Genomic DNA, 14,359 nt, shown 5'->3' with positions numbered 1-14,359 from the left:
CCTTTGGGGAAGGCCCAAGTGGAGGGAAGGGGCAGGCAGGGGAGAGAGCATGAGCAGCCCTGGCCACAGCTCCTTCGGGGTCCTGGTGCTTCAAAGAAAGCTTGGGTCAGGAAACAAAGGGCTGATGCTGATTGCAATGTCTGGGGAGATACCCACTGGCCCCCCGGTGTGATTTTAGTTGGACAGGGTGAAAAAGTGGTCCCTCAGTCCTTCCTCAGGGAAGGGGCTACTGGGACTTCTCCAGTTCTTCTCCAGGCTCAGCCCAGCCAGCAGGTGGGGGATGCAGCCATAAGACCTGTCTCCGGAGGGGCTGTCCCCTCCCACCATCAGGCTGTGGCACTGAGACTTAACAAAAGCACTGAGTAGGACAGCAGGAGGCAGGGACAGCCCTGGATGGAGGAACACTTCCACCCCGGCTGTGTGAGCCTGGGTAGGGGTGAGACGTGGTCTGTGGGCACTGAGAGGTCATTCCCTGGTCCCGTGAAGATGGAGCAGGCAGGCAGGAAGGTCCAGCATGCATGCTGTCTCAAGGCCGGCTCCTTTGGAGGAGCCCTACTTTCAGGGGCGGCTTGATGCTTGCTTACACAGAGGATGTCACGCAGAGCCACGGGCTGTGAATACCAGGCCTGGCTCTAGGCTGGGGTTATAACATCAGGGGCTCCAGGAGTGTTGAAAAAATGTGCTGTTGAGGCTGCCCGGGCTGACACTGGTGGCAGTGGCCACAGCAAGAGTGAGTAGGGCTGAGGGTGCCTGAGGGGGAGCCTATCGCTCTTGGAATCTGGCATGGGGATGGGGTGGGGTGATTAATCTGAAATTTCTTACCCAGCTCCTACAGCCACTCCAAGACGGGTGTACAGCATGTCTGTGGGGGGAGTCGGCAGGAATGCCGAGTGTGCATGTGTGACAACATAGTCAAAGAAATGCTCCTCCCTTCCTAGCTGCCCCTGAGACCTACTTTTTCTCTGAGCTGCGTTAAACTGAGATTGGAATCCAAGCCAGTTTTCCTCTTACCTCTTTGCCCTTAGTGGAGGAAACCGAGGCAGCTGCGGGGGAAACAGGACAGTTGAAGTCCTAAATCTTTGAGTACTCGCTTGCCCCACCGGCCTTGGGAACCTCAGTGCCCCCAGAACACTGCGAGGACGCGGGTCTCAGGGCCGGCCGCGGACTAGCCACACGCGGGCGGCAGCAGGGGGCGCTCGCAACCTGGCCACGCGCGCCTCTCAGGGCTCCGCAGGCCCGACGGAGTCTGGTCGGGGCTAGAAAGCACTTGGGGAAGGGACTCCGGGCAGTCTCCCCACTCCCCCCTACTCCTTCCACTAGGCTTCCTTCTCGAGCGCGGGGTCGGAGGTGTGGTTCATTACGCTGCGGTGCCCCAACACACCCATCCACCTTCTCCCTGGGGCTCACGCGCGGCGGGAGGAGAGAGCAGTTGGAGCCCACGGTCCTAAATTCCGGTGCTCTGACCGGGTCTGAAGGAGAGCCCCCCCCCCCCCCCCCCCCCCCGCTTGGTCCCAGCTCCCCGTGCGCACCAACCCTTCCACTTCTGCCAAGATCCTTCCTGGAGTCTGGAAGACCCCGGACGCTTCTCTGACCTCCCGTGGCTCGGAGGCCGGGAGGAAAAGGGGTAGGAGCGCCAGGGCGGAGGCCTGGGGCTGCGGGGACACTGCGGCCGGTGAGTCCTCCCTCCAGGCGCACCTTCCACCCATCCGCGGTCCGCCCGCCTGCCCCGCCTCCATCCTTTCCTCCTGCTCCCGCCTCCAGTCTCCTCCCTCCTCTCCGCGCGTTCGCTCTCCTCCCATTCCCCTGCCGCGGCGCGCTGCCTGTAGAGCAGCTCCCGGTAGAGCCAGCGAGCAGAACGGGCTCCTCGGCCTCTGCGCCTCCTCCCACAACCGGTGGCGCGCCCCCCGCCCGGCCCACCGATCCCGTGCCCCATTGTGCGTCCAGCAGCCTCGGAGCGGGAGGGCGCAACTTTCCCCCGGTCCCGGGCGGGGCGGGGACGACAGAGGGACAACTTGGAAAACTTCTCCGGGAAGGACGGCAGGGACGCCGGGTGCTGGTGGAAGGGGATGTAGGAGGGCGGCGGCTGGCCCCAGGCATCCCTCGATCTCCTAGGCCCGGTTCGGCCCGGCCATGGGGCTCCAGCGCCTTCTGCGCCGCCAGGGGGTTGATCCTCCCGTCTAGCCTAACTGGGTAGGACAGTGCTGTCGCCGGCTGAGCTCGTGCCGGCCGAGCAGCGACCCCTCTGGCCGCGTTCTGCCCCGCCATGGACCACCAGGAACCCTACTCGGTGCAGGCCACCGCGGCCATCGCGGCGGTCATCACGTTCCTCATCCTCTTCACCATCTTCGGCAACGCGCTGGTCATCCTGGCTGTGCTGACGAGCCGCTCGCTGCGCGCCCCGCAGAACCTGTTCCTGGTGTCGCTGGCCGCTGCCGACATCCTGGTAGCCACGCTCATCATCCCTTTCTCGCTGGCCAACGAGCTGCTGGGCTACTGGTACTTCCGGCGCATGTGGTGCGAGGTGTACTTGGCGCTGGACGTGCTCTTCTGCACCTCGTCCATCGTGCACCTGTGCGCCATCAGCCTGGACCGCTACTGGGCCGTGAGTCGCGCGCTGGAGTACAACTCCAAGCGCACCCCGCGCCGCATCAAGTGCATCATCCTCACCGTGTGGCTCATCGCGGCCGTCATCTCCCTGCCGCCACTTATCTACAAGGGCGACCCGGGGCCGCAGCCCCGCGGGCGCCCCCAGTGCAAACTCAACCAAGAGGCCTGGTACGTCCTGGCCTCCAGCATCGGCTCCTTCTTTGCCCCCTGCCTCATCATGATCCTCGTCTACCTGCGTATCTACCTGATCGCCAGGCGCAGCCACCGCAGAGGCCCCAGGGCCAAGGGGGGCCCTGGGACGGGTGAGCCGAAGAGGCCCCACTCGGTCCCTACGGGAACCTCAACCAAGCTGCCAACCCTGGTCTCTCTGGCTGCTTCTGGGGAGGCCAACGGACACCCTAAGCCTACTGGGGAGAAAGAAGAGGGGGCTACCCCTGAAGATCCTGGGACCCCTGCCTTGCCACCCAGCTGGCCAGCCCTTCCCAACTCAGGCCCAAGTCGGAAGGAAGGTGTGTGTGGGGCTTCTCCAGAGGACGACGCTGAGGAGGAGGAAGAGGAGGAGGAAGAGTGTGAGCCTCAGGCCTTACCAGCGTCTCCCGCGTCAGCCTGTAGCCCCCCCCTGCAGCAGCCACAGGGCTCGCGGGTGCTGGCAACTCTACGCGGCCAGGTGCTCCTGGGCCGGGGTGCGGGCACCGCGAGCGGGCAGTGGTGGCGGCGGCGGGCACAGCTGACTCGGGAGAAGCGCTTCACCTTTGTGCTGGCTGTGGTCATCGGCGTTTTCGTGCTCTGCTGGTTCCCCTTCTTCTTCAGCTACAGCCTGGGCGCCATCTGCCCACAGCGCTGCAAGGTGCCCCACGGCCTCTTCCAGTTCTTCTTCTGGATTGGCTACTGTAACAGCTCGCTGAACCCCGTCATCTATACCATCTTTAACCAGGACTTTCGCCGTGCCTTCCGAAGGATCCTTTGCCGCCAGTGGACCCAGACGGCATGGTGAGCCACCTGCCCGCCGCCCACGTGGGGTTGGTGCCAGGTGGCACCAGGGCCACTTCGATTCTTGCCCTGTTTTCTGGGGCCACCTCCCTGGGGCTTTCTGGTTCCTGCCTGGGTCCTGCAGGCCTCGTCTTGGGAGCCCCCCCCCCGGGAGGGGGAGGGGCAGGTGTCCTGTTCACCAGGGTCCCTTTGAAGCCTCCAAAGCCAGGCCAGGAGAGAGCACTTCCCTCCCAGGACCCCAGACCCCTGCAAGCCAACGGGTGGGCTTTCCTTCCTCAAGGACTCTGTGTTCCCTGGCTGGTCGCTTGCTTGTGGCGTTTTGTTTCTCATCTTCCCTGGGGAAAGAGCAGGATGCCAGCCTTCCACTTTTCCCAGGAGCACCTGCTGCCAAGCCGGAGGCAGAATGGAGGGACCCCCGCCGGATGCACCTGGTCCCCATCAGGCGCTGGTTGGGGGGGTCACGGTCTGGCACTGCTTCTGGGCCTTCGTCCCTTTCCACCTACTTTTGGATTTGTAGCTCCTTTAACGGCCAGAACCTTTTCTGGAATCATTTTCCTCGCCTGGCACCCCTCGGGGAGGTGGGTGTGTGCCCGTGGACGCCTCGCCCTGGTGGGCTGGTCTGGAGGCCTGGCCTCTGCCTCGACGGGAGATCCCTGATCACTGGCACCCCCCCCCCCCCAAACACTGGGCGACAGTGGCTCGCCGCCTGCTTGCTGCAGGGAGATGAAAGGCTTTGCAGAAAGCTTTGAGCTCCGTGGGGAGACGCACTAGAGAACCAGAAACTGTGATTATTTGGTGATATAAAAATCCCCTTTCTCTGTGTTTACCACCACCTGTCTTCCTGTAGACTTTTGTGCTGTGCCTGGGGTGTGTGAATTCTTACCCCAAACTGGAAGTGGGGAATGGTAGAGAGGACCACTATCTCAGTCAAAGGATTGCTTCGAGAACGTGTGCTTGCGCCTGCAAGGGTTAGTTATTATGCTGCTTGACAGCTTCTTGACAGTTCGCCCACAACACCAAGGGGGCCTTCAGTGGCTTGGGCCCCCCCAGTGGGGGAAAAGTCTTTTGTCATCGGGCAGGCCGATTGTTTCCCCAAGATGGCTAAAAATCCCCATACCGTGGGAGCAGTCTGGGATGAGAGCCTGGGGTGGGTGACAGAGCCCCCAGCTAGGGTGCTGGGGCCAGACAGGTGAGTGAGGGCCCTATGGACTCCTGCAGGAACCTTGCACCAGAGCACACAGGCAGGTCTCCAAGCCCCCAGTGGGTTCCTGTGATGTATAAGCCACCCTCCCCCAGATGGGGCAGGGGCCGGCTGGCCATCCCTCACCCAGCCGTTGCTCCATCCTGCTGATAGGGCTCCAGGGGCCTCTCCCTCCTGGTGTCTCCCTATCCCTGGGACCTGGCACCCAGAACACTTGAGAGCATTTGCAGGACATTTCCTCCTCTTCTCCAAGGAGTGCCTGGCTTGGACGTTAAGCCAGCGGGCAGCTAGTGTGGGGTGGGGGCTGAGCAGCCCAGGCACTGTTGGCCCTCTGATGGGCCTGGCCAGGTGCTGAGAGAGTTTTCTGGGGTGGAGAGAATGGAGGGGACCAAAGAGAGCCCCTCCTAGGGAGAGGCGCTGTCTAGCTCCTTCCTTAGTCTCAGGGTGAGGCCAGGGCACCGCCTTGGGGCGAGGCTGTGGAGGCTGGGCCCAGGGGAGTGGCTGACTTGTGACATCTTGTGTGTGTCCCGTGGGTGTCCTGCTATTGTGATTGCCTGTGGCCCCCTTGTTGTGATATGCAGGTGGTTTTGTTTTTGTTTTTTTTTAGAAGTCTGAGCTATTTTATCAATAAAGGATATTTTGTAATAAGTGAGCTGTGTCCTTGTTGCCCAAAGGCTGCCAGGGGTAATTGTTTCTCAGCTACTCGGGTAGTATCTCTAAGCAAGACTCCCTCCGGGGGCCAGTTGCCCTTTCCTCCCCCAGGTGCGGCCACCCGGTACCTGCCCGGCTGCCTGCCTGCTTTGTCCCCTCAGCCTCCCTTACCATCGCAAGCCGGCGGGCCGGGAGTGGCCAGAGAAGCCTGAGACTGGCCGCCTGGCAAGGGAGGAGAAGGAGCCCTTCCCAGAGGAGGGGGCCTTGGGGCTGGGTCTTGGAGGAAGAGCCGGAGGACACCAAGAAGCACGATAGGAAAGGCGTTTCAGGCGGGGGCAGCCCGTGGAAAGGGCGCCGTTGGTGGATTTGTGACCGTTGGAGAGTCAGCCGTGCGGTCAGGTGCAGACGCGGGGGCCGGGGGCGGGAGGGACATGGAGACGAAGGGCAGGAGGACGGTAACTCTGCAGAGTGTTCGCGCCCGCCGCCTTCCGGGAGGGGGGAGAGTGGACCAGAACGTTCTGCTTCAGGCTCTCCCCCACTGAGGTTCCGTCAGGAACACCAGAGCTGGGAGACCTGCGGATGTCGCTTCTGTCTGTCTCCTCATTTCCCAGATGAGGCCTCCAAGGCATGCTGTCCCCCCTCAGCGAGGATAGCCTCTGGGGCCCGAGCCAGGGTGGCCTGGTTCTGAGGGGAGGGGAGGGCAGGGCAGAGGGAGGAGCCTTGAGGTCCCAGGGTCTGGTGGTGGGAGGCCACCTCCCAGATCCAGGACTCACATTTCCCAGGGCCATAGCTCCCACCATGGGCAACCCGTGAAGACTTCTATGTATCCACCATCGCGGGTGGTCATGGGGACCTGGGACTTCACCAAAGACTTAACGAGAAAGCCACGCCCTGCCCCGAGGAGCTCCCGGCAGTTCTTACCAGCCTGGCTTTCCAATCGAGGCCCTGAGGCCGGATGAGCATAGATTAACAGAGCTCGTTTGTTCCCATTTACTGAGCCAATCGCTTTTCTGGCACTTTGGGCATGAGGATTAAACAAAAAAATTAGACACTGTGTAGAAGAAGTACCAGCCCATTTTATGCCAGGGAGACTGAGGCTCAGAAAGGTGTACTGACTTGCCAGAGGTCACCCAGGCCCACGCTCTTTCCACGGGCCCACACTGTCTGGGCTGCCCGACGGTCTGTGAGGGGTGGGCCCAGGGGCCTGGGGGAAGGGCTCCCTGCCCCGTCTCTGGAGAGGGTGGCAGAGAGTGACTTCTGCTGGAGCTGGACAGTTGGCAGCCCGTTTTGAGTACTAATATTGAAAACACAATCTTACTTAATCCTCACAATCTTGCTGGCTGTGGCCATTTTGCCAAAGAGGAAACTGAGGCTCAAGGTCACCCAGCTGGGTCCCTGAATGCAAAGCTTCAAAATTCAGGTGAGGGAGAATCATGCTTCCGTCTCTCGCTGCAGCTCTCATTCGGGGGTGCCGGCCAGTGGGGGACTCCAAAAGGGCGTGTGGCTGGGCTCGGTGGGCGGCGGCGTGGTGACGGACCAATCACGTCTGTCACTGCCACAGAGCACATAAGTGAAGATCTGGGTCCCGCAGGTTTTCCATTCCTGACAGCTTGGTCCAAACCCCGAAGTTTATTAAAGAAGTGACCAAAGGCCAGAGAGAGAGGTGACTGGCCTTGGCCCCACACGCCCACAGCCAGGCGGCGGCAGAGCTGGTCTAGGACGCAGGTTGCCTGTCCCCGCGCCCACCGTCCCACCCCTTCACACCGGAGGGACTGCATCCAGACTCAAGGAACAACAGGCCCACATTTAGGGAACATCTGGGACAGCCTGCTGTGCGCGAGGGCCTGTGCCCGGCTTGTCCCCATTTTGCTACTTTGTTCAGTTTTCAGAGGAAGAGCCTGAGGAGCAGAGCCCGGGCCTGCCCACGGTCACACAGCCGTGGTGGTGGTGCGGTGGTCCGGCTGGAGCTGGGCCCCAGGACACCTGGCTCCCAGGCCGCCTTCTTTCCTCTCACACCCTGTTCCTGCTGTTTCTTGTGAGTGGCACCTGCTTTGGATTTCACCCTGAGCCCATCTGAGGGTTGGTGGGTCGAAGGGGTGGGCTCAGAGCAGCAGAGATGAGGGTGGGGGGAGAGCAGGCCTCCTTCCAGGAGTAATCCGCATGCAGCCTCGGGGTGAGGGCGGGGGACAGGAGGCAGCATGAGGCGCGGCAGTCCACCAGCTGGATGCGAGCTGTCCTGGGGGCGCACTTGTGCCTTCTATCTTCTGTCGTATGTCACCCCTGACAAGGGGGGGACCAACCACAAAGACGGTTAAAGAAGAGGTGGGGTGGATGGCTTAGGTAGACATCTCCCCTCCAGTTTCACTGGCGGCGTAAGAATCTGGGTCCTTCGATCACAGGGGATACCCTTGAAAGGGAGCTCAGTCCCAGCCTCTGCCTCAGGCCAGCTGCTGAGAAATTAGGGGCTGCTGGGAATTCCTCTTGGGGGCACTGCTGCAGGAGGCCCCTCCCCCAGCCCACCTGCTCAAAGGTAGCTGTGCCAGGAGGGCCGGCGGACCCGCCGCCAAGACTCCGGGTGGAGCGGGCTTATGAGATCGTTAGGCCCCGGCGTCTCCCTGTCCTCTTTTCTGTGTTTGGGAGCTGGTACTGAGAACTGGATGTGAGACGTGCAGGTGTTGCTGCTGGCAGGGCCTAGGGAGGCATTGCCCAGGTGGAGCTGATACTGGGCAACCTTTGGCTTCCCTGGGGCTGGCCAGGAGTTCTGCTTGGAGGGCCCCGTTGCTGTGAACGGCCCGGGCTGGTGTGGGACTGAGCGCCGGTGAAAACCACAGTGGGAAGGTGGCGGGGAGGCCAGGATCAAGCTCTCCTTCTGCCGTCATCCGTCCAGCTGCCCCTGAGCGGGGCTGGGTCCCTCCACGGGCCTCACTGTCCCTGCCTGCCCATGAGGAGTTGACCCCATGGCCCTTAGGATTCCCCAGCTCAAGGCTCCATCTCTGCTGTGCCCCTGGCTTTCTGGAAGATCCAGATTTAGAGGTTCGTGGAGTTAGCCCGTTGTTGTTAGGGTCAGGCTCTTGGGCAGGCTTAGGGCTGTGTTTCCTTCACCTTTGTGCCTTAGGGCAGAGGCAGGCGGGGGCTAGGGTGACCCATCAGTTTGGGGCCCTCTGAGATGGACAGTGGCAGAGGAAAGATGACAGGTCTGAGCCATCAGGACTAGTTAGTGCCTGACATGCACCATCTGAGACTAGAGTGACCACTATTCCCATTTTATAGGAGAGGAAACTGAGGCCGAGGTAGATTGAGCGTCTTGCCTGAGGTCATCCAGAGCCAGGACACCAACCCACCCGGTTTAATCTCCACTGTGTCACTAACTGGCCTCATGATCTGCCTCCTTAACAACGGGGGAGCAGGCCTGGCGCCCACCCAGCCCAGCAAAGCCCCTGCCCTGTGCTGGCTGGAGGGCTGCCCCTACAGAGACCCCACGGCTTAGGTGGGGCATAGGGGGGCTTATCTCGCGGCCTGCTGGTACTTCCATTAGAGCCGAAGCTGGGCAGGGGTGGGAAGCTCTGCTCACTGTTAGCAGGGGAGGCGGGAGCACTCAGCTAAAATTAGATTCTGGGATTTTTCGTTCTCCTGCATCCGTCCGTCCTTCCGTCCGGCGTGTAGGGAAGGCTGTTGTCAGCACGCCAGAGCTGGAAGGAGCCGGGATGTCAGCTTGCACCCTTCCCAGGGCTTGCTGGCTCTGATCTTCTCACACCCTCCCCTGGCCTTTGGCCAAAGGCTCCTGCCCTTGGCTTGGCCTTGTGGCCATCTATTGATTAGCAGTGATTTCAAAGGAAGAGCGCCCCCCCTCTTAATACCCACCCTCTCCCCCTGGGATTCTATCCCCCTTCCCTCCTCTCCTCTCGCTCCTTTCTTCCCTTCCTCTCCTCCCCTCTCCTGGCCCTTCCCACTTCCGGGTCTTTAGAGGCTGGCTCCCCCTTCCCTGAGTGTCCCCTCTGCCTCCTGCTGACCCTCTGACTCCTGCCTCCCCCTTGGGGATAGTCCTGGCTCTTCACGGGGCCTGCAGGCTCCATGGACAATTGTGGTTGCAAGGGGACCAGAACATACTAGAGTCTAAAAAAAAACTTCCCTTCCTGGCAAGTTGGGGCTATTTCTGGCCCTGCTGCAGCCCTCTGGGGTCCCCGTTGCTCTGGCAGGCGGGGGAGGTGCTGGGCCCCAGCCCCGGGGTGCGAGGGTCCTGACCTTTGATTTCCCTGGGTGGGGGGGGGGCAGGCGCCTTATGGAGCTGGGGGTGGGCCCTCCAATCTCAGAGCAGCCAAGGCTCCTTTGGAATGCCACTGCCTCTGCTCTCATGGGGACCCGGGCTGCTTCAGGAGGGAAAAAGGCTGGGCCATGGAGTGTGGGTGGCAGTGTGGGGCCCAGGTGTCCCTGTTCCCACCCTAGCTGGCTGCAGCTGGGAGAGAGGGAGCGTGGGAGGCTGCCTGAGCCTGCTGCTGGGGTCCCTGGACACTGAAGTGTGTATGTGGGGGTGAGGGTTAAACCCAACCCTCCCTCCGAGTGTGGGAGGGGGCAGGGAGCGGGGAGCCCCAGGCAGCAGGCTCCACGAGGTCCCTGGGCGCTCTTGGTCAATCCCCTGGTGTCACCGTGACACTGCTGTCCCGGCGACAAATCTGGGAGGCTCTGGCCTCTCCACCCCACACTGGCCTGGTAGCTGGAGTTAGGGTGGGTACATGACTGGTGACTGTTTCAAGGATTTCCTTGGCTGTTGCAGAAGCATTGGCCGGGGTCCAGAGGCTCGGGTCATGGTCCCAGTAGGGCCATCAAATTGCTCGGTGACCTTGGGCAAATCCTTTTACCTCTCTGGTCTTCAGATTCCTCATTGTCAGATAAAGGCGTTGGACTGGAGCACGTTCCAGTGATGTCCTGGGTTCTGCCCTAAAGAACCACTGGGTAGGGGCAGAGAGGGGAGGGGGTCCCAGTCAGTAGCCTCCTGCCTCCACCCTACCCCTGCTTTTTTCTACCCATCCATTTTCCGGAAGCACTTCCCCCTTCCCGCCCACCAGGCTTCTTCCTCTGTGGGCACCTCTGGCCTCCATCCCCTTCCCAGGCTCACATTAACACACCCTCAGCCACCTCCCTGTCCTGCCCTTGACTCCTGCATCCCCGGGAAATCTTGGTGGTGTGAACTTCAGAAGGGCCACCTCGGAAGACATCCTCTGTGGCAGGCTGGGAGCTCGTGGAACAGGGTGTGGACGTGTGCCTGTGGGGTGGCAGAAGCCAGCCCTTGTTCTGTGTTGGGTCTAATGTAAGGCAGGGAAGGGGAAGGAATGTGGTTGAGGTCCCCTGGGAGGGCAAGCAGGAGAAGGGCTCTTGGGGAAACCATGCTCCCATAGGGCCATGGACTAGAATGACACAGAGAGATATGGCCCCTGAAAGGAACCCCACCCTAGTGCCAGCTGTGGTGCGTGTGCCTCTCACCTCCCGGATGACGGATAACGAGAACAGAGACTCGGCTGCCCTGTCGATGCCTTTGGTCCCCTCACAGCCTGGCTCAGAGCAGCCGCCAGGAAACATTGCTCATTGAGTGAGTTTTCCCATCAAACTGGGGCAGCTTTGGCCTTAGTCACCTAAGGCTGGGGACCCTGCGCTCTGGGAGTGTGTCTCCGATTTGGGGTTTAATTGTTCTGTTTTGTTTTCCATCGTTTCCTGGAGAAATTCTGTTGGAAGATTCCATCCTGGTCTTGGCTGCGCTGGGGGGGGAGAACTGTCCCACAGAGCTAGGGAAGCACCAGGACATCTGAGGAGGTGGTGGCAGGGACGTGTCCAGGAGTGTGTAAGAATACCCAGGGCCGGACAGAGAGGGGACAGGTAGAGATGTGTGCACGGTTAGGTCATCCCTGTGGCAGCATGAAAAGGGTGCTGACTTTGCAGTCAAACCTGGCTTTATTGTCAATGGGCTGTGTGGCCTCAGGCAAACCATGAATCTCTCTGTGCCTCACTTTCCCCCCCTTTGAAATGGGATGTCAACTACATTAGGATTGGAGGGGTGTGCTGAGAGGTAGAGGGGGTATGGAAAGTGTGCTGTTAGAGTGAGGGGGTGTGAGTTGGTACCCGTGAGTGGCAGAGCCAGTATGATTACTCCTCTCAAAGCCCAGGTCCTCTCCAAGGTCAGCTAGCAGAAGCCCTTGTCCCCCAGTGTCCCCTGAGTCACTGCTCAGCGGCCTGATGGAAGGAGAGTGGGTTCTGTGCCTGGGAAGAGGGCTCCATCTGGCCCAGGGAGTCTGTTCTTCCCACCTTCCCTCACCCCTTCCTTCCATGGGGTCCAAAGCCTCTCCCTCCAAGAGCTTCTGCCAGGCTCTCTCCAGTGTGTCACTGGGAAGGGAAGGTTTTCAGGGCAATGTGTCAAACATACCATGTGTATGGCTCCCCCTGTACAGCTATGCTCATGCCGGACATCAGGACCGGATCCCTGAGCTCTGTGAGACAAGGCTGCAGGCAGTGCCGGGCAGGCATCCTCAAAGAGCAGCAGCTGCTGTGCAAGATGAAACGTATCTGTCCGTCAGGGCTGGGAGGATCCTGGCCTTGGCCTTGGTGGGCGTGGGGGCAAGGGCTGCCCAGTCTGATGGCAGGGGAGCCACTGGGGGTGGCCAGGAGGGCTGTCTCTGGAGACCTCTAGGATTTCTGCACTGCTGCTATAGCAGGAAGACCCAGGGGGCAGATGTCAGTGCCCCCGAGAACCCCAGAGAGTCTGAGAAGCTTGCACATGGAAACACACCGCCAGCAGAGGGAGGGGGCCAGGCAGCATGGCGGAGATGGGATGAGAGTGGGGGCTTCTTGGGCCAGCACACCGTGACCAGGGCCAGAGCTGGGCAGGAAAAGGGGAAAAAGGGTGCAGGGGCACTAGGAGGTCTGATTCTCTCAAGAATGTGTAAAGCAAGGCAAGGATGGTTCAAGAGTCACCCAGTCCACACAGGTGAATGGCCTGTTCTGCTGCTTGTGAGTCCGATCACCTGGTTGGAGCAGACGTCGTTGTTCTCCGTGGTCCAGGAGGGGACTCTGAGCCCAATTTCCCTCCACCTGCAGAGCACGAGGCCGCCCTGCGGCCCTCATTCCTCAGGGTCCATCAAGACCCGCTGTCCCTCCCCGACCCCTCCCTGAGCAAACACTTACTGCCCTTTCCTGCTGTAGGTTTTCTCAGCACTTGTGACCAGCTAGCATGCTGGACATTCCACTTACCTGTCTGCTCCCTGTCTTCATCCCCTACTAGGATGTCAGCTCTGTGCGGGGTGTGATCATTAACTGTCTGCTCCACTGTGTCTCCCAGGCCTGACCGTGCCCGACACACAGTGAAAATGGCCAGCTGCCCCGACACCAGTCTCCAGGCCTGTTAAAATATCCCTGGAAATGTGGCGAGGGGTAGAAAACCCTATTTATAAGAACTCCTTCCAGGGAGGGAGGAAGCGTGGACAAGAGGGTGGGAAGTTAGAGCCTCAAGAGGTGGTCTCGACCAGTAACAGGTGTTGGTTGTTGGTTGGGGGGGGTGCAGGTGGGCTGTGAGTTGCCCCTGCAGCATAGCTTTGGTTTGGCTGGACAGAGTATGCAAGTCGGGGCCCCAGGTGGATTGCTAGGGACTGTGGAGGTGAGTAGAGGCTGCCGCCCGTGATGCCCTCCACCCCCCACTCTCTGGCCCACGCCAGTCTTGGCTGCAGTCACAGGATGGACAGCTGGTCCATGATAAGCAGAGGGGAGGATCCTGTGTCTGAGAGAGAGACGACACCTTAGGGGTGAGGTGGGGGGCCTTTTGGGGGATATAGAGAGCAAGTAAGGGGCCCCTAACACCAAGGTTACAGAGCACTGGGGATGGAGGGCAGCGGCAGAACACTTAATACTGGGGAGGGAAGGCAGGGTGGGGGCCGGAGGAGGGCTACCTCTGCAGGGGACTGGTGGCTAGTGTCTCAGGCAGGGGGCCGTGGAAGGGGGATCAAGGGGGGGGCCATACTGTCCCCACTATGGCTTGGGTGTGGGTTTGCTCACGATCTGAGGTGCCTTCTGGCCCTAGGCTGCCCCCCCAGGGGCAGGGGACAGGGTGGGGTGAGGCCCAGGGCCAGCAGCCCTGCTCCAGAGGCAATGGACTAAAAATAAGTTGGGATGTCAGGGTCTCCTGGCTCCAGGAAGTGGGGAAGAATGCTGAGTGTCAGGAGGAGGGGCCGCGGGGAGGAGGCAGGCACAGCGGAAGGCGGCCAACACACTTGTTTGTTTATTTTCTTCTCTCGGGCCTGAAGTCTCTCAGGCCGCTGCTCCCTGGGCTTGGGCGAGGGGTACTGGTCTCCACGGGCCTGCGGGCGCCCCCAGACTCCTGGCTACATGCCGAGGACCCCATTTCCTGAGCGCTCCTTTGAGACCGTCAGTGGAGAGCAGGGGGTGGGAACTCTGGGGGTGAAGGCAAAAGGGACCAGGTTTCAAAGACCTTGTTGGGAGGAAGAGAAGAAACCCTGTGCATCAAATGTCGTTTCCCCCCTTCTATTCTGCACAGGCAGAAACCGGGCCCAGGTGGTTTAGGGACTTGTCCTGGTCACAGAGCTGGCTTCGCCTGGAGCCACTGCAGAGCCCGGTCAGCCTGTGAGGGACCTTCTGCAGGGGCGGCAGCCCAGCTACGGCACAGCCGCCCACACGGCCCTTGGCGGAAGGGGCAGCGCGAGGGCATACGATGGGGAAAAGCCCCTCTGCAGGTGTGCTAACAGGCCTGGAGGCACGGGTGGGAGGTTCGAGAGCAGGCTGGCACCAGCTACCCCACGATCCACCAGGGTTTACATGACACCCACCTTAGCCCATCTGCCAGGGTTCCAGACACCTTGGGGGCACGGCTTGTTGGCGACATGCCTTCCCCTCCACCCTGCACCCTAGAGGTGG

General features: G+C 61.0%; 1 protein-coding gene across 1 annotated transcript; it reads left to right on the top strand.

Annotated features, from left to right (window-relative positions):
* Positions 1–1,556: 1,556 nt before the first annotated feature.
* On the top strand, positions 1,557–5,443 carry ADRA2B (adrenoceptor alpha 2B). Its single transcript, XM_026479909.4, has one exon. It carries the CDS (start codon positions 2,264–2,266, stop codon positions 3,599–3,601), a length of 1,338 nt encoding a protein of 445 aa, XP_026335694.2. The 5' UTR covers positions 1,557–2,263; the 3' UTR covers positions 3,602–5,443.
* The last annotated feature ends 8,916 nt before the right edge of the window (positions 5,444–14,359 follow it).

Source organism: Ursus arctos, unplaced genomic scaffold (genome assembly GCF_023065955.2).
Source record: "Ursus arctos isolate Adak ecotype North America unplaced genomic scaffold, UrsArc2.0 scaffold_8, whole genome shotgun sequence".
Classification (NCBI taxonomy): domain Eukaryota; kingdom Metazoa; phylum Chordata; class Mammalia; order Carnivora; family Ursidae; genus Ursus; species Ursus arctos.
This window is presented reverse-complemented; position numbering and strand designations above follow the sequence as displayed.

Excerpts from the sequence above, each read along its gene's own strand:
- ADRA2B (XM_026479909.4), top strand. The coding sequence starts at position 2,264 with ATGGACCACCAGGAACCCTACTCGGTGCAGGCCACCGCGGCCATCGCG.